The sequence below is a fragment of the Leishmania major genome, chromosome 12 (genome assembly GCF_000002725.2).
Source record: "Leishmania major strain Friedlin complete genome, chromosome 12".
Classification (NCBI taxonomy): Eukaryota; Euglenozoa; class Kinetoplastea; order Trypanosomatida; family Trypanosomatidae; genus Leishmania; species Leishmania major.
Window position 1 is genome coordinate 647,102 of NC_007253.2, and position 25,721 is coordinate 672,822.

General features: G+C 60.2%; 8 protein-coding genes across 8 annotated transcripts; all 8 read left to right on the forward strand.

Annotated features, from left to right (window-relative positions):
• Nucleotides 1-1,441: 1,441 nt before the first annotated feature.
• On the forward strand, nt 1,442-3,406 carry LMJF_12_1280 (hypothetical protein; the record flags this gene model as incomplete). The annotated part of the gene is made up of 1 exon (XM_001681685.1): nt 1,442-3,406. The coding sequence occupies one exon, from the start codon at nt 1,442-1,444 to the stop codon at nt 3,404-3,406; it is 1,965 nt and encodes a 654-aa protein (XP_001681737.1).
• Nucleotides 3,407-4,448: 1,042 nt separating this feature from the next.
• On the forward strand, nt 4,449-5,090 carry LMJF_12_1290 (conserved hypothetical protein; the record flags this gene model as incomplete). Its single annotated transcript, XM_001681686.1, has 1 exon — nt 4,449-5,090. One exon carries the CDS (start codon nt 4,449-4,451, stop codon nt 5,088-5,090), a length of 642 nt encoding a protein of 213 aa, XP_001681738.1.
• Nucleotides 5,091-5,554: 464 nt separating this feature from the next.
• Nucleotides 5,555-7,423, forward strand: LMJF_12_1300 (conserved hypothetical protein; the record flags this gene model as incomplete). The annotated part of the gene is made up of 1 exon (XM_001681687.1): nt 5,555-7,423. One exon carries the CDS (start codon nt 5,555-5,557, stop codon nt 7,421-7,423), a length of 1,869 nt encoding a protein of 622 aa, XP_001681739.1.
• Nucleotides 7,424-8,470: 1,047 nt separating this feature from the next.
• Nucleotides 8,471-8,836, forward strand: LMJF_12_1305 (conserved hypothetical protein; the record flags this gene model as incomplete). The annotated part of the gene is made up of 1 exon (XM_001681688.1): nt 8,471-8,836. One exon carries the CDS (start codon nt 8,471-8,473, stop codon nt 8,834-8,836), a length of 366 nt encoding a protein of 121 aa, XP_001681740.1.
• Nucleotides 8,837-9,614: 778 nt separating this feature from the next.
• Nucleotides 9,615-12,227, forward strand: LMJF_12_1310 (conserved hypothetical protein; the record flags this gene model as incomplete). The annotated part of the gene is made up of 1 exon (XM_001681689.1): nt 9,615-12,227. The coding sequence occupies one exon, from the start codon at nt 9,615-9,617 to the stop codon at nt 12,225-12,227; it is 2,613 nt and encodes an 870-aa protein (XP_001681741.1).
• Nucleotides 12,228-12,909: 682 nt separating this feature from the next.
• On the forward strand, nt 12,910-15,825 carry LMJF_12_1320 (conserved hypothetical protein; the record flags this gene model as incomplete). Its single annotated transcript, XM_001681690.1, has 1 exon — nt 12,910-15,825. One exon carries the CDS (start codon nt 12,910-12,912, stop codon nt 15,823-15,825), a length of 2,916 nt encoding a protein of 971 aa, XP_001681742.1.
• Nucleotides 15,826-16,746: 921 nt separating this feature from the next.
• LMJF_12_1330 (putative serine peptidase) lies at nt 16,747-18,609 on the forward strand (the record flags this gene model as incomplete). The annotated part of the gene is made up of 1 exon (XM_001681691.1): nt 16,747-18,609. The coding sequence occupies one exon, from the start codon at nt 16,747-16,749 to the stop codon at nt 18,607-18,609; it is 1,863 nt and encodes a 620-aa protein (XP_001681743.1).
• A 4,875-nt stretch (nt 18,610-23,484) lies between these two features.
• LMJF_12_1340 (conserved hypothetical protein) lies at nt 23,485-24,801 on the forward strand (the record flags this gene model as incomplete). Its single annotated transcript, XM_001681692.1, has 1 exon — nt 23,485-24,801. The coding sequence occupies one exon, from the start codon at nt 23,485-23,487 to the stop codon at nt 24,799-24,801; it is 1,317 nt and encodes a 438-aa protein (XP_001681744.1).
• Nucleotides 24,802-25,721: the final 920 nt, after the last annotated feature.

Here is a 25,721-nt window from a genome sequence, read left to right on the forward strand (position 1 = left end):
GGACTGCAGTGATGGAAAGGCACTACAGAGGCCTGACGAGGTGAAGGGAGAATCAGGCAGAGGGAGGTGGGGCGCAGTGCGTGTACGCGGAGTGCGTGCTTGCCTGGATACGAGCACGTGCAGTCGTATCCACGAGTGTGTGAGCTGCGTCCGCGCTGGGATCAGCACGATGGAGAACGGTTGTCGGTGGAAAGAGCACGCGAGCCATTCGAGAGAATCCTATGTGCACACGAAACTGTGTCTCCGACCGATGTAGGCCTCTCAGATTACGGTTCTGCGCGGATGCTCACCAGGGGGAAGGGCTCGCTCATAGAGTGCTGAAAGCTCACGGATGGCGCCCCAGCTACCGTAGCACTCACACTTATCACTCGTGAAAAAAAGAAAAGAGACATGTGAGTTTCCCGTCAGCGATCATGTTAAGCCCTCCGTGACCGTCGTCGCAGTGGCCCCCACGATCTCCCCCCTCCACCTCTTCCCTATGCGCTGTGTGTGTCCTGTGGTTTTGCATAAGTGTGTGTTGAAGGCATACACGACACTGTAACGCTCGTCATCTCGCCAGCGCGCATTCGGCGCTGCGCATGTAACGTTGTGCGGCAGCCGGTTGGTGCGGCCAGCAAGAATAGCCCGATAAGAGAAAAAATCACAACTAACCTGTCAGACCGCTTCCGTCGAGCTTTGGCAAAAGAGAGTGATAAAGAGGGGTGGCGGCTGGACGCGCGTGGCCGTTGCTCTCCTGCCTGTCCGATAGACAGCGGGCGGACGGTAGCGTGACGCGAGTTTCACTACGAATCCGTGTGAGGCGAACCTCCGTGAGGCTGCACATGCGTCCGTAATAGAGTATAAGGATGCGATGTGGACTTGTGAGTTGGTTTTGCTGGTTCTCTCTGCATATCCCTCCCCGCAAGGATGGCCGTGTCTCCTTGCACACCTGCTCTCCCAGCACCTGCCAAGCCAGTCATGATGGCGGATTGTATGTGATGGGTCATGTTGATGTATCAGCGATCCGATGGTAAGCTAACTGTAACATGCAGACAGACATCACCGCGCGGTGTAAGCATGTACTGTAAGCATACCCGCACCCTGCACGCGTGTGCGCGCGTATGTGAGTGTGGAGTCGAAAGGCGCACCGGCAAACTTGAGCCGTGCGTCCAGCTGCAGCGCCCGTCTCCATTTCACTTTGCGCGTCGGCGGCTGATGTATGGCCCAACAACCGGGTGCGCGTACGCTGGACGTGGAGGCAGTGCTGCTTCGCTGGGGACCAACATGTTTCTCCTTCGTGATTCCCGCGAACGAGGGGTGCCGTTTCCCCAAGTCTACGCGTTCTGCTGACGCACTCCGTGCGACCTTTCCATCCCTCGCTCGTAATTGCCTCCACACGCGCACCTTCACCCGCTGCAGCCGCGGTGAACCCGCCTCTCTTCCGATAACACCGTCGTAGCACATGCACATCGAGGCGTACACAGGCGTAACAAGATCATCTGTAATCATGCGCAAGCCCTCGTTACAGCAGGGAACTCGCAAACCCTCGCGATCCCCGGCGGGTTCCCGCGGTATCCCTTCGGTGGTGCGCCAGGCACCCCTTTCAAGCGACCTCGACACACCGCCGCCACCGTCACGGCGTCTGCGCAGCCGCAGCAACCCGTGTGAAACAACACCCTCGCCGCCGTCGCTCCCGCCTACAAGCGAGATCTGTATTAGCGTGGTTGCTGCGCAGCCTTGTTCGCGCAGTAAGCCACTCTTGCAGCGGCGCACCGCGTTGTCCGTGTGCAAGACGAGCGCTGCAGCCCTAGGCGCTCCGCAAACAAGCCGTCTGCTGAGCAGCAGCGAGGTGCGCCGGCGCAGGGAACACGTGTCGAAAGGGCAGTCCGGAAGCCACTCTGCAGACGTCACGATGCTGCGACGTCCAAAGGTGCGCAGCTCCAGTTGCGTAGTGAGCTCCGCGCGGCCAGCTGCGATTACCACCGTTGAGCCTATCGCATCGCAGCCCTCATTGTGGATTTCGTTAGACAGCTCCACGAGCGAGTGCGCAGGCGTGACGACCCACCACGGGCCTCGGCGCCAACTTGAAGCCTTTGATTGCTCAGCTCCGTCGACGCTGGTGCTCTCCCCCGTTTCAGAAGCGGTGCCTGCGTCGTTCTCCCCGCATACACCGCTGTTTGCACGAGAGGAAGTGGCACCGCCGATGCCGAGGGCCGCCGCTGCAGATGGCCCGCCAATGAGCGGCCAGGCCCCCGGCACCGCCTTGTTCACTCTCCCACAGACGCTGTGCATGACGCACTCGTCCACCCTGTCACCTTTGCCCAAAGCTGCGCCGACCGCTGTGGAGTCAGCCCCTGTAGTCCACTTGGCATCGCTTCTCGAGTCGCGCTGCACGACCTCCTCCGGTCAGCAAAATGAGGAGCGCACAGTCAGGCACCCATCCGCATCGCACCTTTCGACTCGCTCTAGTGCGATTCACGACTCGACAACCTCCGTCGCCTCTTTGTGGAGCCCTCCCATGCCGCCGATCGCCATAAACAGGCAATCGACCCCAACCGTGCCGAGTATCACCGGGTGCCCCGGCTATCCCACGATCATGGACACCGCTGTCCCTCCGCCAGCGGGCAGCTGCGTGACCTGGTTGCCTGCCAGCAACGCCCTGGACTTATCGGAATGCGCTCCCACGTTGTATCCCGAGTCATCTCCAAGCGCGCTGCAACCCCTCGACACGCCATCACTCATGGAAGGTGACGGCTCTCCTCACCGCCAGAGTTGCATGGCACCAGCGTCGCAGGGAACGGAGAGCAACGATGCCGCACCTGCACAAGTCAAGTCGCGTCCGCTCGGCACACCGCCGCTGTCCCGCAACCCCGTCGCTGAAGATCCATGTAGCACACCGTTCACGGCCTCGGCACACGTCGTCTCACATGTGGTGCACATCACCCACACTCCAGAGCAGCACCGACTGCGTCTTGACTTTCCATCGTCGGGGCATGCTGTGAAGGCCACGATTCCATCGCAGCGCGTCTCAGCGAGTTCCGCCGGGACTCAGGGTGCGTCCATACGCCCGACGCTCATGAGAGAGGGCGCATCTTGTGGTGGCGGCATAAGGGTGACCTTGTCAGGCAGCGATGCCTGCACACCATCCTGTCACTCCACTCATCATGCCCGAAAGCTGTGCGCTAGTCCCAGTCGAACGCCCCACCATGTGAGCAACTCCTCGGACCGCCACAGACCGTTGACGCCTACCACGTCTGTTGCCGGGGCAGGAAACTCCGTTGCCTCAGCTCTCACTAAATCGTCCGCTGGGACCCTGTCCGCTGAACTGACCAGGCGTGCAATAAAGGAGCGTCGCCGACGGGAGCTTTACGCATGGAATGAGCAGCTTCGTCTGCAGAACGAGTCCAGCGTACAGGACGCTGTCTGACACGGACGCATATGAGTATGTTTCGCATCATCCGCTCGGGTAGGAGGGGTGGGGGTGGGGGGAAGGTGGCTGTGCTTCGCTGCATTGGTGCCGTTTCTGTCTTACCCTCTTTTCCCTCCCTTGTGAAGATGCTGGCTACACCATCTTCCTTTGCTGCAACCCTTCAGGTTGAGTACTCGGCGAGTGTTTCTCTCTCTGTGCCTCCGTGTATGTGTTTCTGCACCAGTCTGCACCCTCATTCCTTCGACCCCCCCCCCCCCCACACACATATACATACACTTCTTAGAACGTGCGATATGAACCCTTGACACTCAACTCGACCGACCACAGCCCCAGTGCAACGGAGAACGAAGAGAAATTTTGTTTCGAAGATGCACATGGGCCGTCAAGAACCGCTGCCGACGCCTTTGCTGCCGTGTTGCACATGGGAGCGTCGAAACGTTGCACCTGCCCCTCGTTCGGCTTGACCAGCACACACGCCCATGACAGTCGTGACAGCATCGAGGCTTGTCGGCGATCCACACAGCGGTGGCGCCCTTCTCTCGGCATGGCTGACTTGCCCGGTGCACTCTTCTGCCTACTCATCCACCGCTCGGCTCCTTTGTTTCGTTTTTATTCTTATTGATTACTCCAACACTCCGCTCCCTCCTCCGAGACAGGGGCACCGCACTGCAGTGCGTGCCAACCCCCCCCCCCAGTGTGCGTCAAACTCGCACGCTCCGCTTCCGCGTCTCTTTCTGTTTTTCGTTTTTTTTTGGTGCCGTTCTCAGCAGCGCTCTCCCCCTGGGACCCCTTCGTGACAGAGCATCGGGCAAATCACCTTCAGCGCGGAGGCAGCCGCGGATCGTAACACCTTTGGTGAGATGCGCAGGAACTTGTCGTGGACTCTCTAAACACTGCTTCCTACAAGGCTGGTGTCCGATCACCCTCTTCCTCGGTTTGTTGCTTGACGCTTAGTCACCTTTCCGCCCCTTTAGCGGGTTGATACGTCACTGTCGCAGTTGGACTGGCCAACGGTTTGCTTGATAGGACTTCTCTGCCGATGGAGGGGTTCCCAGTGAAAAACGAGGTGCTCAAGGAGCCGCGGCCAGCCGTGGCGCCTGCGTCTGCACTTCTTCCCGCTTCAACAGCTTACAGCGCGGATGCCGACAGGGATGTCGACGCCATCGAGATCGCCGACGTTGACATCAAAGACCCCTTCTCTGCCGGAGTAGACGGCCGTGACGTGCTGGTGGGAACAGCGGGCGTCTTGAGGGGCGGAGAAGAGATGCCGCCATGCTTGTCAGCGCCGTACATGGAGGCACTGCTCAACACAGACCCCCGCATCTCCTTTGATGTGCTGCACATCGGGGCCCTTCGCGCCATCGAGGAGCGGGAGGAGATGAACCGCCCTTACTACGACTACATCTCGTGGTGTGTCCCTCCCACCGAGTTTGTGGAGCACCCGCCGAAGGGAGGGGTGCCCTTCTTCACGGTGCCGTTGATGCACCCGGCAGTGCGCACTCGACCACCACTCGATCGAGGCGATCGCGATGTGGATGAGCTCCTCTCTCACCCCACCAGAGAAGCTCTGACTGCTGCTATCGGGGCCGACATGCTGGAGCACCTACGCTTCAGCCGCAACGCTGACGTGATGCGACGACGGCGCTCAAAACGGGCGGCGGCGGCAGGAGGCAAGGGTTAAGTTTCCATTGCGACGTGCTGAGAGACGATCGCAGTTGTCTGTGTGCGTGTGTGTACGTGGGCGGAGGGGAGGGGTGTACATGTTGCTTGTACTTCGTGCTGTGAAACGTTTTGCCAAGCGCTGCTATGCAGGCGCGACAATGGACGATGCCGGGAAGCCAGAAAATGGGTGCACCCTCTGCGACGCTGCGATGAGGTTCATGAGGGACCCCTCGATGCTCATGCCGATACCCCCCTTTCCCTTCTCATCAGTGTTGCGACTCTCGCCAGCACATCTCTCTGCTCCCCTCACACAAGTCTACTGCAGGCTCTTCTGTCTCCCTCGCCTCGCCTTGTATTGACCACCAACCATCTCGTGTGGGGATGCGACGCTTCCCTCCCCCCCCGCCCACACGCACATGTGCGCACGAGCGAGTCAAGCACGCGGTACCTATTCCTTTCCGCGTCACTTGTTTTTGGCCAGCCATGTCGGCCGCGCCGTCTGAGGCTTTCGCGGAAGCAGAAACGATGGAGCAGCTCCGCCTTAAGGGTAACGCCTGCTTCGCGGATGACCCAGCTGAGGCAGCCAAGTACTACACGCAAGCGGTGCAGCTCTACGAGGAGCGGCATGGTGAGGACGCTGCGTGCTCTTTGGACGAGTTCACTAAGAGCGCTGGCAACGCGCTTACGTGCCTCTTTAAGATGGGGGAAACGGAGCAGTGTGCGGCGTTGGCGGTGCGGGTTCTTGCCTCGAACCCGATTTTAGCGAAAGCCAACGCCTTCTACGGTCGCTGTGCTCTGGTCGACCCCTCCCTGGATAGCGTAAGCACCGGTTTCGGCACCGCCAGTGCCGCGGCGCTCGTGCACCTGTGCCGCGCCATCTACGAGCTCCCAGCACTGGAGCCGAACACTCGCGAGAACATCGATGAGGCGCTCACTCGCCTCATTGGAGAGCGCGTGAGCGTGACTGAGACGTTTGCGCGCTCACCGGAGGCCGGGGTGAAGCTGGTTCGCGGGCAGTGCGGTGTTGGAGTGGAGGCGATCCGCACCTTGCCTCCTCTTGTGGAGGTGGTGAGCCTGCTCACCCCGTTCTCGGTCGGCGCCTTCGAAGATTTTGCCGGAAAGGGCTGCTGCGTGGAGTGCAGCAAGCCTATCGGGCTCGACGTCGCTGACGCTGCGGCAGAGGAGCCGAATGAGGACGATGGTGACGAGGAGAACGACAAGGATGAGGGCAACGTCAAGGCAACGAAAGAGAAGCCCTCGACGTGCACTGCATGTAACATGGTGGTCTACTGTTCTCCCGCGTGCGCCGATGCACACCGTGAGCAGCACGAGAGGTTTGAGTGTGCACGGATGACGCGGCTGTCAGATATGATGCAGGGCATTGAAGCCCGCAAGCTCGATGTGCCGGAGCAGTTTTTTGAGCTTGCGTACCACTGCATCACAACTCTCGCCGGGATAAAGGCGAAGCGTGCGGGCCACGAACGCGTCCTCACACTGACCGCACACGTCGATGAGGTGATTCAGTCGCTGCATCCGATCGGTCCCCTCATGTGCGACTTGTTCAAAGGGGAAGAGAGGCCCGCCACGCTATACACGATCATTGGCGTGCTGTGCTGCAACGCACTGGAGCTGGCGGACCCGAGCGGGCTCGGCGTGGCGCAGGCGCTGCACGCTGGCAACAGCATCGCGTCATTCTTTAACCACTCCTGCACGCCGAATTGCGCGATTGACACGGTGCGGCACGCCATCGTCACCACGCGCACCATCCACGTCGGCGAGGAGCTGAGCATCGCCTACATCCCGCAACTCTACTGGCCAACACGTCTGCGCCGCGAGCGTCTCAGCGAGAGCTACTACTTTGTGTGCCGGTGCCAGCGATGCGAGAGCAGCAACAAGGATCCGTTTGAGCGTGCGCTCAGCATGGAGCTGCCTACGGCACGGAGAGAAGCTACAAAGCACTTTCACCCGATTGTGCAGACAACCTGTGCTACGGTCCGCTCACGTATGGTGGGTGACGTGTCGCAGAAGGACGCCGACGAGCTGAGCAAGCTGCTGAGGGAATTGTCGACGCACCTGTTCCCTTTCCACTATCTCTGCCATGAGGTGCGCAACTGCCTCAGCTTTGTGTACGCGGTGCTGGGCCAGACGCGGGAGTGCCTCTGCAGCTGCCTCGACGAACTTCTAATGTGGGAGTGCATCCTGCCCGGCGCCCTCCCCGTGAAGAGGATGAAGATTGAGAACGCGTTGCAATGTGTGCAGGGCTTTGGTGCGAACGTAAGTGATTGCTCTGCAGCACTGCTCCCGCATCTGTCGCGCTTGGCGCTAGTGTACGACGCCGAGGGTCCCATTTGAGGCGGGTGAGGAGCCGAGCGACTCGCAAGTGGTGGTGTTAACACTGAAGCAGTGGGACGCATTGCAGAACCGTAGCAGAAGGCGGGTAGACATACAGGTGGCATTGTCGGAGATGCACTTGTAGGGAAAGGGGGGGGGGCGGCTTTCGTGGTCGGCAATGAGCTGTGCGTCTCTGCGTGTGCTCGCATGTGTTCCTCTCTCTCTTTGCTGCCCATTAATCAATAGTGTATATGTCGTTTTGTGGGCTTCACAGCGACCCCCACGTGGTGCTGCGTGCGTGTATGTGCGTGGAGGGGGCGATTCTCGGTAAGTGTGATCAATCTAGGTCCTTCTGTTCCAGTCCTTTTGTCTTCGTGGCGCGTCCGAAGGAAGCTGGTCGGGCCTCGGGGTAGTGCGTAGTGGCTGAGCATTGAGGAAAGCCGTGGTTCCGTTGCAATGCGCCTCTTGCCTGCCACGGGTCTCTTGGAGGAACTCTTCCCAGACGCATGCACGAGACAAGAAAGCCCATGGACTCAGTCCTTCGCGGACACCTCAAGACAAGGCCCCTGTACAACACGCCTGTAACGTGACTGCCGATCGTCAGCGATGTCGGGGGTGCGTTCGCGGAGGTTCTCCTGTTTCGGTCATGGGACGCTGTAGCCTTGCAATGTGGGTTGACTCCCCACCTCCCCCGCACCCTGTTCCTTTCCACCGCCCTGCTCTTCTTTTCTCCCTGCACCCGACTGTGTGCTCTGGTTGTCCGTGCGTATTTCTTTTGTAACTGCCACGCCGGACTGACTTGGTAGTGTCGGCGGCTTCCGCTTCATCTACAGCCGAAGAGTAACACATGGATTCCCTGTCCTAGGGTGTCCTCCTGGTAGTTTTCCAACCCTCTCCCCACCCGCCGTCCGAGTCTCCCCTCCGCGTTTTTAGTGCTTAACCGCTTGCTCGCATGCCCGACTCTCTGCCCACGGCCGAGCAGCGCCAGGGGAACTGCTGTTTCACTTACTGCCCATTCAAAGCGACTTTGAGGGCACGATCAATGTGCACGAGAACTTCACGTCTGCAATGAACCGTGATCCCGATAATGGCCTTTGGTATGCAACGTTGCGGGGTCGTACGCTGCTGGGGGAGGAGGTTCAACTGCCGGAGAGCGGCATCGTTGGCATGACCACAGTCACCACCAGCAAGCCGTCTTGCTCTCCATTCCCCACCCCGGCGTCCCTCTCCACGTTCCCGCCCCAGATTGCCGAGGTGGGCGAGCTCGAGATGGTCGATGAGGTGTTCATTGAAGCATGTGCGCCACGTTATGTGGTATGGGACCACGGGAGAGCGCCGTCTCCTGCTGCCAGTTTATTGCAGTGGATGATGCTAGCGGAGGTGCTTCACGGCCCCTCGAAGTGGGCGCAGGGCGAGGGCGATACTTCGCTTTGATCCTCGTCATGAAGACATGCTCTTCCCCTTCCCGGTATCGATCTGTGTCCGTGATGAAGCGATGGAATAGAAGGATCAACGAGAATGGACCACGCCGTCTGCATCACCGACGCCACACGTGTGGCTCCTCGAAGTGCAGAGTGGTCACTGCCGAGTTTTTTTTTCCCCTTTCCCCCCGGCCAGCCAGCGAGCTATCGCGTGTGTTGCGCATGGACTACGGCTTTCCCGGTGGCTACTGTTTTGCGCACCAAAATAGCGATGAAGCCCGCTGACGGTGACACGTTGGACATGTGCTGCTCACTTGTGACGCCTCTTCCGTTGGTGGCAAAACGCGTATGTCTCCATCGTTTCAGAGGACCCCCAACATGTCGCACACGTGCCTCATCTTTCTCCATACTCTTCTGCCTCTTTCCCTCCCCTCCCCGCGTAACGTGTACCCGCATGCTCAGTGTGTTCTTATTTACCTGCCTCCCTCACTGGGTGCGTAGCCGTCTGCGTTTCGTCTTGCTTTCTCCCTTCCGCGCCCCCTTGCACCGTGAGGACCGTCTAAGGATCAGAAGTGAGAGAGCATGCAGACCCACGCGAGCCGGAACCACCGGAGACGAAGCAGAATCCACTTACGGGGCGTACCGGAGCGTCGGCGTCATTCTGCTGCTTACATTTTGCCACGTCTTCGACTGGGCTGCGCGGCGGCTCCCTGACTTTTACGCGTCTCCCCCCCCCAGCCCTCTCCAAAACGTCGTGTCAGGTCGAACTGCTGTACCCCGTGCCTTCCGCTATGGCGGCCTCCGTGGATGGGGCAGAGCTGCAGCAGGCGTTGCGGAGCCGCGCGCCGTATAATCTTCTCCCCGCGTCGCTACAACAACGCATGACACCCTACGACTACCAAACCAAAGCGATCCATCACGCTATCCTGCACGGACACGCGTATTATCGACTGCCAGAGTTTGTGCGGGCAGCAGTGAAGGAGGACGCTTACTATCAAGAGATGGTGCGATTCGCTGCGGAGCAGCTCCAGCTATACCCGTACGTGCATCAAAAAAGTATCGTCCTTTACACGAAGGAGACGCCGCTGTCCTACTACACAGGCATCTTCGCTGAGCTACTCAGGCAGGAGCAGAGCTACCACCGCTTGCCCAACTTCACCGCCATAGATGCGCTCAACCTCCTCGGCATCGGGCGAAATCAGTACTTGCAGCTCACAAAGGATGTCCGCAGTAAGCTGCGCTGGCACGTCAACCGCACCTACGTCAACGAATACCTGCCCAGTGCGCTCCTGCCATCTGTCACAGCCGATCCCTTCTGGTCCATCGGCACGATCGACTACACCGCAGATGTGCTCAAGAAGCGCTTCCAGAGGCTCTCGCCGGAGGACGTGGTGCTTTATCGGATGCTGGTGAGCAAGGGCACCGCCTCTGTGCGGCCTGAGATGCTCGCCGCCTTACAGACGCCCCTGTCTGTCTTTGCCAAGGACACTATCTGCACCTACGAGCTGCCAAAGGCGGCGCTGCGGCAACTGTACCAGAACGGCCTGGTGTTTGCGAGCTTTGACGTCTCGCCGGACGCGTACGTTGTAGTGCCGCCGCTGGGTGGAAACTTCGTGATGAACCGCACGTCTGATGATCCGCAAGAGCTGCTGCTCTACCGCGTGCTCTCTACCGTTGACGATCGCACCTCACTCGGCCTACTGGCGCAGCTCCTGATGCTGGACGAGGAGGATGTGTGCGGCGCGGTTCAGCTTCTCCTGCGGCTGGGGCTTGTGCAGTGGAAGTCCCCCTCGCTGCCACCGGGGTTGGACGTCACTACGCTCGACGGGGTGCACCCCAGTTGGCAAGAGGAGGTGGCCGCCCGCGTCATTGCCTTCACTCGTTACCAACTGCAGACCTCGATGAATGGCCTCACCGAGCATGGTGACGCCGCCGCTGGGTGCGACAGCGGCCCCACTGCTAGCGATCCGCACCCGTCGAAACGTGTTGCGCTCCTCTACGACGCGACGCTGACGGGCTTCCTTATGATGACAAACCTCAGCCACGACCCGACATTCAAGCGACAGGCGGTGATGCTGTTTGAGGTGGGGAAGATGCCGTACGAGATGGTACCCGCCTTTCTTGCGCTGCTGGATCGCGTTGACTGGAAAGAGATGGAGCGGTTTGGCGGGGAGGCAAAGAAGTACATCAACAGCGTGATGTGCATGCGGCGCTTGCTTCATGCACTCTGCGAGGTAGTAGGGCCTCAAGGGGCTGTGGGGGTAGACCTCCTCAAGATCGAATCGCTTAACGAGCTGGAGGCGACGACGCGATACTCGGTGCTGGGGAGAAACTACTGGGCATACGTAATCACATCGCCCGTCTCGGCTGCACCCCTCATCGACGTTGAGCTCAACTGTGTCTACGGTAGCACAGTCAGCTTTATGACGTCGCCGTGGATGCTGCTCTTTCTCTACACAAAGCTGCAGCGTGGGCCTCCGTCGCTGCTGCTTCCGTTCGGTACGCTGCTGCATCGCTGGCCGCCCTTCCTAGATGAACTCGAGGAAGCCCCTGAGAGTGAGACAAGTGCGGAGACGGGGTCGCCCGTTGTGGTGGGGTACAGCGTGGTCTTGCGCCAGCAGACCATGACGCTCGATGCCGAGATCAGCTACACCGACCTCAGCAGCTCACTGCTGCTGCTCAACGAGGTGACTTCCACGGCGCCGGTCTTTGTGCAGCAGGTGGCGCGTATTCCGCTTCTCTTGCACAAGGACGGCAGCGTGGCAGCCCACAGCACCTATCAGCATCTCGAAGTGGCGGTGCCGTTTTCGGTGTCCGAGGCGCAACTGCATCGACTCGTGGAGTCTTCCATTGCTGCGCACCATCCGTCTGCGACGGCCGTCACTCTTGTCGACGGTGTCGATACAATGTGGAGCCTGTTAACCGACAGCGTCGCCGCCTTGCGGCTGCAGAACTCCCTTGGCTACCTCACCTTCACCTTCACATACGAGCAGTTCGGCGCCCCTGACGGTGCCTCCGCCTCGGAGCTCTTCTGTCAGCTGCGCACTGCGTACGTGGTCGATGTCGGACTCGGTATCCCGCTTACCCACGTCGAGGCGTGCGAGCTTCTCGTGGACGCTATTCCTCGCCTGCTTAGCGACGGCTGCAGTGAGCGCCACAACGCCGCAATGCGGGAATGCGTGGCCGAGTTTGGTGCTTTCCTCGAGCGCTACTCGACCCTCACCCGCGCTGTGCACGGGAAAATGACGATTCAGTCGACAACCACCACCGGCCCCGTGACGCAACATCACCTGCGGAAGATCGGTGGCGTCGGCGGCGCTCCTTATCCGGCGACCCTACTGTCCTTTGATGGCACCTCCCTGAGTGTCACGGACGACGCCGATCCGCTGTCCGAGCAGTGGTGAGGAGGCAATGCTGCACTACTTGCTCATCGCATTTGTGGTTGTATTGCTGTTTTGTTTGTAGGAGAGGTGTCCGCGGCTGCCAGCAGGAGCCGTTACGCGCGAACCGCTTACCACCTGTTGCAGCGCCCTGCCGCTAACACCTGCCTGAGAAAACAAAGGAAAAGACAACAAGGTAGCGCAATCGGAGGTGGGCGTGGTACGCCAATGCGCCCTTTTCCCGGTCTGTGCTGACAGCGGTGGCTGCACTGCGTTCCTTTGCGGTCTGCCGCTGAGAAGGGGGGGGAGGGCGGCAGCGCACACTCCTCTGGTGCGTCTTTTTACCACAGTGACCAACGCTAACGTAACCTGCTGCTCTGCGGCTTTCTCTCTGTCGCGAGCACGGGATGTGTTTGGCGAGACCGTTGGCGAAGCGCCCGCCTCACGCGTGTGGCCGCCAAGCACGAATCTCCTCTCTCCGATCGCTGTCGCGGCTGTCGCTTGCCTTCTGAGCTGTCTCGCCCATTTCGTCTCTCGCTCGCTTTCTCTGTCAGTACTTGACCGCTTGTTCCCGTCGTCTCTGTTGAAGGGGGCCAATCCAAGCACGCCGCAGTCACCTGCGGAAGGCACGCGCACATCTGACGGGCTCTCCCTCGCTATTTTCCCCTACCCGACGATTTCTTGACTTCACTGCTGGCGAAGAAGCATGCAGGCGGAGGAAGCGGGCCACGCGGCGCTGCGAATAGAAGCGTATCGGGTCGTTTCTCTCGGGGGCCCCGTTCCACACAAGATCGAGTCCATCACGACATACCGCACGCTCGTGTTTGTGGGTACCAGTGACAGCAGGGTGCTTGCGTACCGCATCGGAACCTGCAACGGCAGCGCCGCACCGCTAACCCTACTGCAGGAAATCGCGGATAGTCGGCGGCATGCCGTGCGACAGCTAACCGTCATCGGTGGGCGTCGCCTGCTAGTGCTCGTCGGCGACGTCATTGTTGTCTACCACATCCACGACGATGTCGATTCTTCTGGGAGCGTGTTTCAGCTGCGAGACGTCACAACCATCACAGGACTGAAGGACATTGTCGCGTTTCACGTGAAGCAGCACCGGTGTGTCGTCTCCATGGCGGTGCTGCAGCGCAAGCGCGTCACTTTCTACGAGGCGTCGCACACAAATCTTGATTTTCTGCTAAGTGCCACAACAGCGCTGCCGGACGGGGTCAAAACTCTGAGCTGGATGGGGCGCAGCATCGTGCTTGGTGGGCGCAAGGAATACTTGCTCTGCAACCCCTCCACCGCCTCCACGGCGGCCCTCTATCCAACACCGCGGTCTGGCGCGGCGCCGCTTGTGCTGCCCATGGCACCAGTACCGGAGGTCCTCGTCGCCAGCGACGGAGCGGGCTTGCGAGCACTCCTCTACGACGGCAGCGAGGTGCCCGGCGACTCGCGTGTGCTGTGGGCGACACCGCCGGTGGAGATGCGCTACGAGCACCCGTACCTCGTTTCTTACCATCCGTCAGCACCGCACCAGGCCTTGCAGGTCCGTCTTCCTCTGCTCACCACGCTCGAGGACGTCACCGCCTATCCGCGGAGCTGCCTCTACCAGACCATTGACCTCCCAAAGGTGGTGAAAGTATCGCAGTGCCACTGGATCGACTACGACTGCGCCATGCCCTCCAAGACTGCACCTCCAGATGTGCTTTCTCACTCCCCTATCGTCGTGGCCGACGCTGATCATCACCTCTACCTGCTCGCGCGCACTTCAGTGACAGACCAGGCGGAGGCCCTCGCCGCCGCAAAGCTGTTTGCCGCCGCCGATCTGCTGTGCCGCCTCTGCCCGCACGAAGTAGCGCCGATGACGGTGCGGCGAATTGTGGTATCCGGGGCACTGCACAAGTTCATCCGCCACCAGGACTACGTCGGCTGCTTCCATGACCTCAGCTCCGTCGAGTCGGACCCCCGCGTGGCAATCCAGCTCTTTCCAGGGTTCCTGCGCCCTGACGAAGCTACACCGACTTGCCCCGCACTCCCTCTCGTGGCACCTGCCACTGTCGAGGCGGCTGCGCTTCCAGCGTTGGCGGAGTACCTGCAGTCGCAGCATGCCGCGCTGGTGCTGTTGAACGGCGGTGCGCCCACGGAGCCGGTGCCCTCGCAGTTCAAAGCGGTGGACAGGGCACTTGTGCTGTCTTTTTGTGCCATGGAAAGGGAGGAAGCACTGCTGGAACTACTGCGTGGCGAGAACGCGTGCGACGCAGCAGACGTGGCCGTCATCCTTCGGGAGCGCCGGCAGTGGGTGGCCCTTACGCTGTTGCTGGAGGTGCACGGCCAATACGAGGAGGCAGCATCGCAGCTGCGCGATCTCGCGAGCACGCGGGAGGCGGGGACTGAGGTACTCCAGACACAGAGCGGAGCGCTTAAAGAGTTGTTTCAGCGACACCCGTTCTCTGCAGCGATGCTGGACGCCTACGTTCCACAATGCACTATACGGGAATGGCTCACGTCTCGCTCATCTGCGCAGCTCCTCTCGGCCGCCGACAGCACGGCAATGTGTACGGTCGCGACGGCGATGATGACCGCGCTGAGCTTTTTTCGGCGTCGGCCGCTGGCTCAATTTCATTCGCTGTTCGAGCAACACTCGCCCTGGGTGCTTGGCATGGTGCCGGCCGAGCATGCGGTGCGCATCTTTTTCTCCGAAGCAAACGCACCTCACTACACGGCGGCACTGCAGGTGCTCCAAACCTACACCGAGAACACCAGCACCACGCCGCGGCTGATGCTGGTGGTCGAGTACCTTTTCCAGCTTTTCGCAGACGCGCGCGTGCACGTGATGGAGCCTGCCGTCTATGAGCGTTATTGGCGAGGACTCGGTGAGCTACTCTTCGCCTCGCCAGTCAAAACCGTCACCGACGTGGAAGAGCGTCAGCGCCTGCGTGACCGCCTCCGTGAGTTCCTGCTCACTTCACCGCACGTGAATCTAGACTCCGCGGAGGCCTACTTCGATGCGGCAGATATCCGGTCCGCATGTCTGCCCGAGCGGGCTGCCGTGCACCGGCGTAAGGGTAGCCACCGCGCGGCCATTGCAATGTTTCTGCACGAGTCTCAACGCCTGGATGACGCCACTGCCTACGCTAGAAGCGTCTATGCTGACGGCAGCAGCGACGCCTACACAGCGCTCCTGGAGGCGCTGCTGAGACCTGCTGTGGGCAGTCCGCAGGTTACGGAGGCGCTCGAGGTCATGAACACGTGTGACGGCGTAGACGCTGCCGCTGTGCTGCCAATGCTGCCAGATGAAATGCCGTTTGCGCAGGCGAGCAGTTTTCTACTGCACACGCTACGCTCCAACACGACAGCGTACCATGCTGCAGCCGTGTACAGTGCTATCTTAAAGGCGAGGACGCTGCAGAGTCAGGAGAGCTGCGTTCGCCTTTCCTCACGTGCCGTCGTGCTCGAGGAAGGAATGGTGTGCCCGGTATGCCAGCGGCGGTTGCGTCCGGATACGGTGCTCGCCGTGTACCCCAACAATGTCGTAGTGCATCACGGATGCACATGCGACGAGCACGTGTGTCCAGCCACTCTACGCGACTACCGCCACGACGCGTATGCAGCTCTCGAGGATTTGTAGAGGAAGAGGCAGGCCCTTGCGATGAACGCCTTAGTGAATAGTGAGAGAAGGAGTGCAAGGACCCGATGAGAGGCGAGAAAGGGACGCACGAGAAAGTTCTACTGTCGCCACTCTTGTATGCCGATGCCTAGCCATCCGCGAGACGGGTTCGCGCGTGGCAGGAGCAGACGGGGTGGAAAGGAGTGCAAGGCCACACAGGCTCCTGTGGCCCTGCGAGGTGTTCGTGCCATGAGCAACATGTCGGTTTCTCGGCTGACGGGTGACGTGTACGTGATTCTCCTTCCCCCGCTCTCTGTGGCCTCCTCACCGGAGTGTGCGAGCCGCACAGGGCTCGCAACGCTGGATTCCGTTCTGGACCGGTGCGCTGGACGTCCGCGATAGCCACGGCACGGGTTGTTTTCTTTCTTCTTCCCGTAGTAGCCGCATCGACGCGAAGCAACGTGCCTTGACAAGGTTGTCGCGTTTTCGTGCCTGCTGAGACCTCCTGCGTGGGTAGCATGTGTGTGTGTGTGTGTGACTGAGCGCCAGCTGACAGCGGAACGCAAGCACAGGAGGAAGGGGGCTGCGTGCCCCCGTCTCCTCGCACGCCTTTCTCGGCCTCCCTCTTTCCATTGCTCTTGTTTTTTTCGCCGCACAGCTCTCTCTCTCTCTTTCGCTCTCCCTGATAATCCGTGCTGACTCCTCGGGCACGCCCGGCTCATCGCTCGTGCCTGCGCGGCACCAGCTTCCCGCTTCCCGGTGCTGCCCGTTCGCTCCATCACGATTCGTCTTAATTGCTCCTACTCTCTGCTGCCACCTCTCGCTCTTCCCCATACCCGCTCATCTCCCTCTTTCTCCTCTTCTTCGGCACCGCTACTTGTTGGCTTGCACACACGCTCTCCAACAGAGGTGCGCACGTTAGCGGCGCGTTCCTTCCCTAGGATGGTAGCCATGACCAGCCGTCTAGACGCCTTCGTTAAATCGATCATTTTCCCTCGCCCTAAAATCGCCACCTACGACACCTCCACCCATCCCCACAAGCTCGTGCACATCCCGCTCGTCGATCCACACCGACACGTTGAAAACGGCGCCTTCACCTACGGCTACCTGCTGGCAAACCCCAAGGCCACTCATGTGCTCTTGTACGCCCACCCCAATGCCGTGGATATCGGCATGGCCTACAAGGAGCTCCGCTACGTGAGCAAAGAGGCCTCCATGAGCGTGCTGCTGTTCGAGTACTCGGGCTACGGGCTCACCCACACCCCCATAACAGAAGAAAGCATTCACCAAGACACGCTTTCAGCCTACCTCTTCCTGCGCCGCTACTTTGGCGTGCCAGCGAACCGCGTAATCCTCTGCGGCCGCTCTCTCGGGGCCTCGCCCGCCGCATTTCTGGCTGCCTTCCTTCCACCGCTTCAGCGGCCATGCCTGCTTATTCTCCAATGCCCCTTCACCGCGCTCAGCGAGTGCATCAACGAGTTCTCGCAGAACGCCGTGTCCATCGCGAACTTTCTAGGGTACAACTGGTTTCGAACCATCGACATCATCACAGACGTGAGTTGCCCGGTCGTGCTTCACCACGGCACTAACGACACCACTGTGAGGATTGACCACTCCTACACTCTTCAGCGGGCCCGTGACACCGCTGCGAAACCGTGCGTCACCTACCTGTACCAAGAGGACGGCAAAGGTCACAACAACCTCAGTTCTGCCACCCTGGTGCGCATTCTTCGAGAGCGTGTCGTCACAGAGGCTCTGCTGCCGCCGCTACTGCCCCACTTGAAGCTGTTCTTGGCAAACGCGCCCGTCTACGCGCGGCTTTTCTGCGACGATGGCGGAATGGGGCTCGCCACGCTGAGCGACGCCGTGGCATCCTGGTTCGCAAAGCTGTCCCTTCACTGTTGCGCACCGCCGCTAGATCAGCTGTACGTGCTGCTGACAGCGAGCGTCTGCGCCTTCACGATGGAGTGCGCGCGATCGTGGCAGATTTACTGCGCGCTCATCAGGAAGAACTTGTGTGGCGACGCGGCACACAAGCGATGCACCAAGGACGTCTTTCTTCATCGGTGCCTGGCCTGCTGGGGGAGCCCCCTTGCGGTTCACGTCGCTGTCGAGCGCGTAAACTCGACGAAAGAGGTCCGCTGCTTCGGCTTCGCTACCTGCCGGGACGCAATGCTGGACGCACCCGCTGTGTACCCGGCAAAGTCCACGGAGGCGCTGCTAAGCGTGCTGGAAATCGGTGTCACGCCGGGGCTTCTGTCCTGCATAAAGCGGTGCCTTAACACCGCCCCCGACATGCTGGAAGAGGAGGAGATTCCATGCTTTGTCCAGCAAGACACGGTTAGCGCAGTGCAGCTGGAGTGTGAGCGTACCGTGGCCTTTCTGACAAAGGAAGACAAGCAGCGTCTGTGTGCTTTGCTAAAGGACATGGACACCGGCTTTAGCGACAATCTGTCCAACAAGGCGTATGAGCGGCTGCGCCGCTCACCGTCCACGTCTCCCCAAATGAGCGCAGAGTCTTTCGAAGAGCTGAAGGAGTGGCTGCGGCCGTGGACCTCCACACGCGGAACCGACATGCATGCACTGGCGCAGGAGGTACCGTGGGACGACTATCTGCTGCGCAGTCGGTCCGTTGCTCGTCAGCACGTGCTGAATGAGAGCATGAGCTGGGAGGAGTGCTGCCAGGCAATGGAGGAGAGCGATGTGGTTTTCAAAATCTACACCCTCTTTCAGGAAATGTCAGCACAGTACCTGCGGCCTACCTTTCATCCCCACACCACGGCGTCGGTGGCGTCTCGTGCGTAAAGGACGGCGCGACAGCTCCGTTTTTTTTTTTGTACATGCCATCATTAACACTGTCGCCGACGCTTGCGTCTTTCGAGTTGACCAGGTTAACCACGTTCCCGAGGATGACCTGCTTCTCCACCGCGCGGTGTGTCAGAGCCCAGCACCGACACTCTGCAAGGAAGCGAAGCAGCTTGCAGCCTACTTTCCGGTACGGCGGCGGCCTCTTGGTGTCGGCGGACAGGTCTGGGCTGGCGATGCGCCGGAAGGCGTTGCAACCATGACCGCGTGTTTGGACCAGCTCACTATGTATCGTGTCGGCGCTGGAACATGTGTCCGCGTGCACTCGCTGTTTGTTTCGCGTCCGGTGCGTTGCGGTGCTGTTGAGCGTATGGCCCTGGACGCTGCCTGCGCTGTCTGTGTAGTCGCACGGCAATGAGCTGAGTGACGCCAAGCGGTGCTGGCTTTCTAGCGTTCTTGACGCGTCTTCGATGCAAGCCTGCATTCCGCCAGAGACCCCTTTCACCCCGACAGGCGCTTCATCCTCCGGGGTCTCAGCCTTCCGGCGCAACAAGAGATGAGAAGCGTGTGCGGTGGTGGTGGTGGTGTCTCCCTGCTCACACAAGTCTATGTATGTGACCCTTGTGGGCTCCCCGTACTTTTATCAAGGGCGAGATGGCAGCCGTGGCGCTCTGCAGTTCCTGGGGTGCCGCCACGAGACAGATACACTTCACAAGCTGCCTACACATCAAAACGCGACCGCGCAGCGCGGGAAGCTGTCTCGATGAAGTGCAAAGCAACGTCGCACCCATCCCTCTCGTCGTTGGCATCGGGGCGAACTGGCGCCGGCTGGTGTACAACAGGCAAAGACGACCCAGCGGCCCAAGGGGAAGGGAGGGGGACCTCCCCACACAATTGGTGCAACGAGGAACACCTGACGTGGCCCGGCGCCACCAGCGGTGAGACAGGGCAGCATCTCCCAGTCCCCCCTTTGCGTCCCGCTTCGATGTCCGCCTCGACGCCCTTCAAGCTGGCCACGCTGAGTGAGCTCGTTGTGGCATTCCGTGAAATCCACTGCGGCTCCGCCCCGGGCGTCGAGCCCCCTCCTGGTGCACGGCAGCGGGGTGGGGGAGCTCCGCTGGCGATCGCCAATCAGAGCGCCACCAACGGCCACGTTGCTGCTACATGGAAAGGGGGGACGCCCCTTGTACCTCACCCCCCTTCTGCGGCCGCACAACCCCGATAATGCTCCCGCGTCCCGCCGCCCCCGTAGCACGGACCAGCACTCTGCGCCCGTTACCCGAGCAAACAACCTAGCGAGGACTGCGCGACCATCTGTAAAACCGACTTCGACCGCAGCAGCGTGTCTTCCGTCCTCAGCACTTCACCGCAGACCCCCTCTCGCCTCTCGCCGCCGCCGGACCCTCTCCTCCACAACGCAGTGCGGGACCAGACAGGCACCGTGACTGGAGCAGCGTTTGTGGACGCTGCGCGTGGGCGTGTGGCTCGGCAGATGACGGCGCTACCATCACGGCGCTGAAGAGGCTCAGCGTAGACCTTCGCCTCACTCGCTGGGCCACGGATGCCTGTGGTGATGGTGGCTCCTGTGCTCGCCTCCGCACGGATGCGTCCGAGGCGCCCGCTCCCTTCATCACCTGGAGTGCGGCCGCTGTGTGTGGTGCCCGACAAGGCACACGGACTGCGCCACGCCCTCTGTGCTGACGACCGCACATTCCTGAAGCCCTCCACAGCGGAGGAGGTCATAGGCGCCACCCTACAGTCCGCCCTCTGGAAGGCAGAGCACTGGGCACGGGAGCGCCTGGTGTGTGTGTGGGTGCTCTCTCCCCCTCCCCCCTCTCCCCTTCCCCCCAAAGGCAGTACGCCGTGCTTGGTGCGCGACACCGCAACGAGCCGAGGCTCTCCGCAGCAGGCGCGTGGAAGAGGATGGCGACCGCCGCCTGTTTGTGCTGTGAGGGCGTGCGGGCTCAGGATGGGGCGGTGGGGGGTGGGGGCGGAATGCCGCTGCCGCCACCGGCTCGTGGCAGCGTCCCACATGGCGCGGCACACGCGTGCAGGCCATTCAGACACGCCGCCCCGCAACCTCCCCGAGGATGCGGTAGTGCGAGCCGTGCGCGCGGGCGCTGGCCGGCACCGCTGGCACGGTGCATCGCATCAGAAGGGGGCGCGACCGGGTCTACACGGATGAGCCCCACAGTGCGTGTGTGCGAAGCAGGCGGGCATCCCCTACCTGCGACGTGGCTGCGCGGATGCGGCGCCTGCACGCAGACCACCCCCTCCTGCCCCCGCACGACAGACGCCACCGCTGCCGCCCTCGAGCGGGACCGTGGGCGCAGCAGGCATGCGAAGAGGGACAGGGGAAGAGCTCGCCAGAGGCTGTGCCCGATTCGACGGCAGGACGCTTCGTTGTAGGCGACCAGGATAAAGCCGTGGTGCCACGGAGGCCAGTGAGCTGTGGTTGTGCACGCGTCGGCACGGAACATCGGATGCGATGTTTTTGTCCTTCTTTTTTTTGGGGGGGGTATTGGTTGGCGGCTGCGCAGCGCTGACGTTTTACGCTCTTTTTCTCTCGTTTGTTGCGGAAGGCTTGCTGTTGTTGTGTTTTCCCGTGTTTTTTTTTTTTGCTACCGTGCCTTCCTTTTTCTTTGATTTGTTGTGTCGCGTCTCTCTTTTCTGTGTCTGCGCATTCTGTTTTCTGTGTTGTGGTGTCGGATGCACATCTGCACAGATTTTAGGGTGTCGCGGTGTCCTCATGTGTATGTTTCTTTTGTGCACGCGTTTTGGTATCGGTGAATGTTTCCCTTTGCGTCGCATGCTCATTCACTCTGCACCTGGTCTTTCCCATGACATATCGTTTTACAGCGTCTTCTTTTATTTTGCTTGGGAGCCTCATTGTGTTGCCTTCGACGTTTTCGAAGGTTCACGTGCATTGGACTGCCGCCTACTGTTGTGCCCACGTTACGTTGATAAGAGATAAAGACCCAAGCTTGATTGGCTCACGGCTGTTGTCTTTGCCGCATTCCTGCTGCGCGTTTGGATGGACGGAAGTGGTAACGGACGCTATTCACGGTGATGAGAAGCAACTCACAGCATGTTCGTGAGCATGTGGTGGCGGTGTTGTTAAAGAGCAACGGTGTGTCTTGATAGATGGGATGGGGACGAGGAACGAGACACCCTGAGGAAATACCTTGCTCGTTGCGTGTGGCTGGGGGTCGGCTACGTGGTTGTGTGTGAGACCGTTGTACACTCACCTGTACTGAACCACAGGCATCGGCACCCACCATAGGCACTTATCCGAAAGCAAGCGTTATGGGCGTTTCGACGGTAGCTTATTCGCTGTGGGAGGACTATGCGGAAGGAAATGCATACAACCGGTGGTACGCCTCTTACAATACGTACCTTTCTCCCACCCCCTTTCCTTCTGTACGCACTCAGATACACACCTGCTCGCATATAGGCATCCCGCGAAACCATGCAGCCAAATGTACGTACACCGATAGGGTCTGCTTTTTGAGCCGCTCTGTGGTGCGGATTTCAGTGATGCACGCACTTCGGTGAAGAATTGGTGTCAACGTCCTGAACGAGTAATGTGACGCGCAGCGAAATGTCCGTTAAGACGGAGAAACTCATCCAGCCCGCATGCCGCCCATTGCTCGTATGCCTCACGTGCTCGTTCCTGCCTCGATCGAAAGCAAACAAACGCGCTACGAACAGGTGAAGGCTGTTCGGCGTCGGTGGCTCTTACCCACGTCTTCTTCCTTGATTGTACGCGATCTGTGTCCTTCGGTCAGAATAGCAGGGGCGTGGCCATATCGAGAAATGCGCATGCACACCGCCTTCGTATCTGTTTCACCGGCCGTGGCTGCTTCCCGCCGTTGACGCACGCCTAGCGTTGCTCGTGCTCCTCTCTGTAGAATGAGAGGGGTGCCAAGCAGAAATGGACCGAGAGTGTGAGACATCGGCACCGACGAAGAAGGTCGCAGACGTTTCTCTTGATGCCTGACGCACAAAGAACAGGAAAGCAAATGAGCGCCGTGATGAAACAGGTGGCGTGTTTCGAGTAGGAGGATGTTGCAACGGTATTTCTCTGCTCGCTAGCGTTCTGGGTACGATTACTGATTCCTGCATGCATGTATCATCAACACGCGCAGTAGCGCAACACGCACTTCCCTCAGAGTTCCGCGCACGTAGTTGGCGACGCGCAGTGTACCCTATCGTCCAGTTGACGCGCGCACATAACTGTGCCCATTCCCTCCCCTCCCCCGACAACAACTAACTCGTCAAAGGCACCGAACGACAAATACCGTTATCCTTTTGTCCCGGTTCAAGGGCATTGCCTGCCACGCCGCACCGAGGATACGTCCTGGTGAGTAGGGCTGTCGGGACTGTCACTTGTACACCTCCGTGGTTGCTCCTTCCCGCACTCCGTGCTACGGGGGCATTCGTCTTCTCTTCAGAGCTGGTGGCGCCTCACGCGCCGGTATGCAGTGCAGCTGGCAGCTTGTGCGCGACACTGACGTCGAGCTTTCCGTGTACACGTGTCTCCTTCTTTTTGCCGCACCTTCTCCCTCTCTTCTATGTCTCCACACCGCCGCCTCTTCGCCGTTGTTTCTCTCCGTTAGCATTGCGCTTGTCGCGCTGCTCTTAGTCCTGCTGCTCACTAGGACTGTCTCTCTCAGCCACACGTCGTGTGTCTTCCGTCCTTGGGCGCTGACTCGAGAACGCGACGGAGGCCAGTAACGTAGCTCAGAAAAACAGGCGCACACCCCGGGCTAGCTCGCCCCAGCGCGGACTGCAGCACCGCCTTCCACCACACTTTCATAGATTGCCTTCTCGGCTTTTTGAGTTCCAACTGCGGTTGTGACCGCCACCGCCGCGATGGCGACGCCGCGCCATGGCGACTTGGATTCCATATGTAGTCTGTCGTCGTCAGAAAACAGTCCCCGTGGCGGCGGGCAGTCCAGCGAGCGTCTCATCGACCTCCTCACCCGCCCATGCGCGCAAGGTGGCTACGGCGGCCGCCTCAACTACACGGGATTCGCCACCTTGGCCGCGTCTCTGGGCTGGAACCAGGAAGATATGGACGACTGCTGGTACGACATCGTGATGGGTGAGCCCTGCGCCGAGGCAGTCGACATGAAGCGGGTCGCTGAGTGCGTGTGCAGCTACTGTCTTGCCTCTCCTCTTCCCATTCTGGAGCACAGCACTCTTGCCAAATCGAGTGCGGCGAAACCGGCAACACCCCCGCGGCTGCCGCACGCCTCCAGAGAGCGGAGCACAACAGTTCTGCTTTCTCCCCCAACGCCGCGGTTCCGCAGGGCCGAATCCGTGGCGTCCACCTTGCCAAAGACAGGAGACAAGCAGCGCGTGACGACCGCCACAGCGTCACCATCACAAGCTTGCGCGCACCGCCGGTGCACAGCGCCGAACGTCTTCCCTCGATATGCGGTGGAAACGGTGTCGAGCGAGCAAAAGAAGGCGTCGCTGTCGCCCGGACGCGGGTCTCACAGACCACATAACAGACGAACTACAGCAAAGTCGTCACGACAAACGTCGCCAGCGCCGACGCTGTCGCAGACTTCCGGCCCTTCAGGTTGTAGCGTGTTCTCTCGCTTGTACGAAAAGGGGATGGAGCAACACCGGAAGCGCATAGCTGTAAAGCCGGTCGACAGCGACGCGGCGGAGTGCACCTTCCAGCCGCACATCACCCCGTACACGCCGAAGGCAGCGGATACGGCGAGTGTTCACTATAATAAGCCGACGGAGTCCTATTTCGCGAAGCTGACGGCACCGGGCACGCCGCCAGACGCCATCTGTGCCTCCCCGGAAACGCCACGGGTGACGTACCATCCAGCCCCAGGACCGTCGTCCGACGTTCCGGCAGGCTACGTCGAGGGTGTGGCTCGCCTCCGCAGTTACATCGCCTCTCGCTACGCGCACGCGACCTTTGCGAGCAGCCTGCGGGGGAGCTCTTCAGCCGACGTCGCACATCTGGTGGAGGCACCGATACTGCGGCTGCCTGTCACTGTCAGAGGGGTGACGGACGCTGTCGACGTTCGACTCGCCTCTCCGGACACGCGCGCCTCTCTTGGGCGAGAGTGTAGTGTGGGCCCACGGCGTCCCTGCTTCCGGCAGCGGTGTGAAGCTCGTCACGTATCGTTTCCCTCGCCGTCAAGGGTGCGATTTCAGTCGTAAATGCAGTACGGCGAGGATCCTCCTTTAGGTGAGAGGCCCTCGTGCTGCCGATTCGTTGGTGTTTCCTTGTGCATGCCTCTTTCCATATGTTCTTTTACTCTCTCCTTAGATTTTGGGTTGTTACCGGGAAGCCGAGGGCCACCCACTTCGGCTGTTAGCTGTCCTGTTTTCTGTACCGAAGCCCCTACTGTTGCTCTCAACCCGCTTAGATGACGACGGCTGCTTGGCGCCTTGTTTGCGATACCTTTGCGTCGAACAAAACGGATCTCCAACGAGTACATTTGTTCATGCGGCACGGGAAGCTTGAAGGCAAAGGCGCAGCTGCCGTAAAGCCGAATCTGGAGGGCTCCTTTGTCCGCTGGCCATCACCATTTTGTAGCGGTAGGGTGTTCATCTGTTTGCTACCCCCGCTACATGCTCATCACCACCTTTTACGGAGCCGGAGTGCTTCGCTTCTCTTTTCACTTACCGCCCTCCATTGCGCCTCATGGTTTGGTTTCTCACCCTGTGCACTCTTCACTTTCACCGCCGGTGAGAGCAACTGCTTGCCACTGCACACACGGCACGAACAGACAGAAAACCTAAAAACAGCATCCTCGAGCGACGCGTTGCTCTTACCTCGGAGGTGCGACACCTTGATGCCTGGGGATCTCAGTCATGCCGTTCGTTGTCACACATCCGCCTGACACAGCAGAGCTGGTCGAAGGCGAGCCGTTTTACAGCTTAGCCATGTACACCCTGCTAAGCTCCACCACAGACGTCGTGCCTGCCCTGCGAAACTTCACCTTCCAGTTGCGCGCATTCAACGTGCTCCCGCCGTACGACGCCGTAGGGCTTCTATCGGGTATCGACTCGACAGGCCTTATTGTATGGGGTGGCGCACTCGGTTTTCTCGAATGGCTGGTGCAGCATCCTGATCG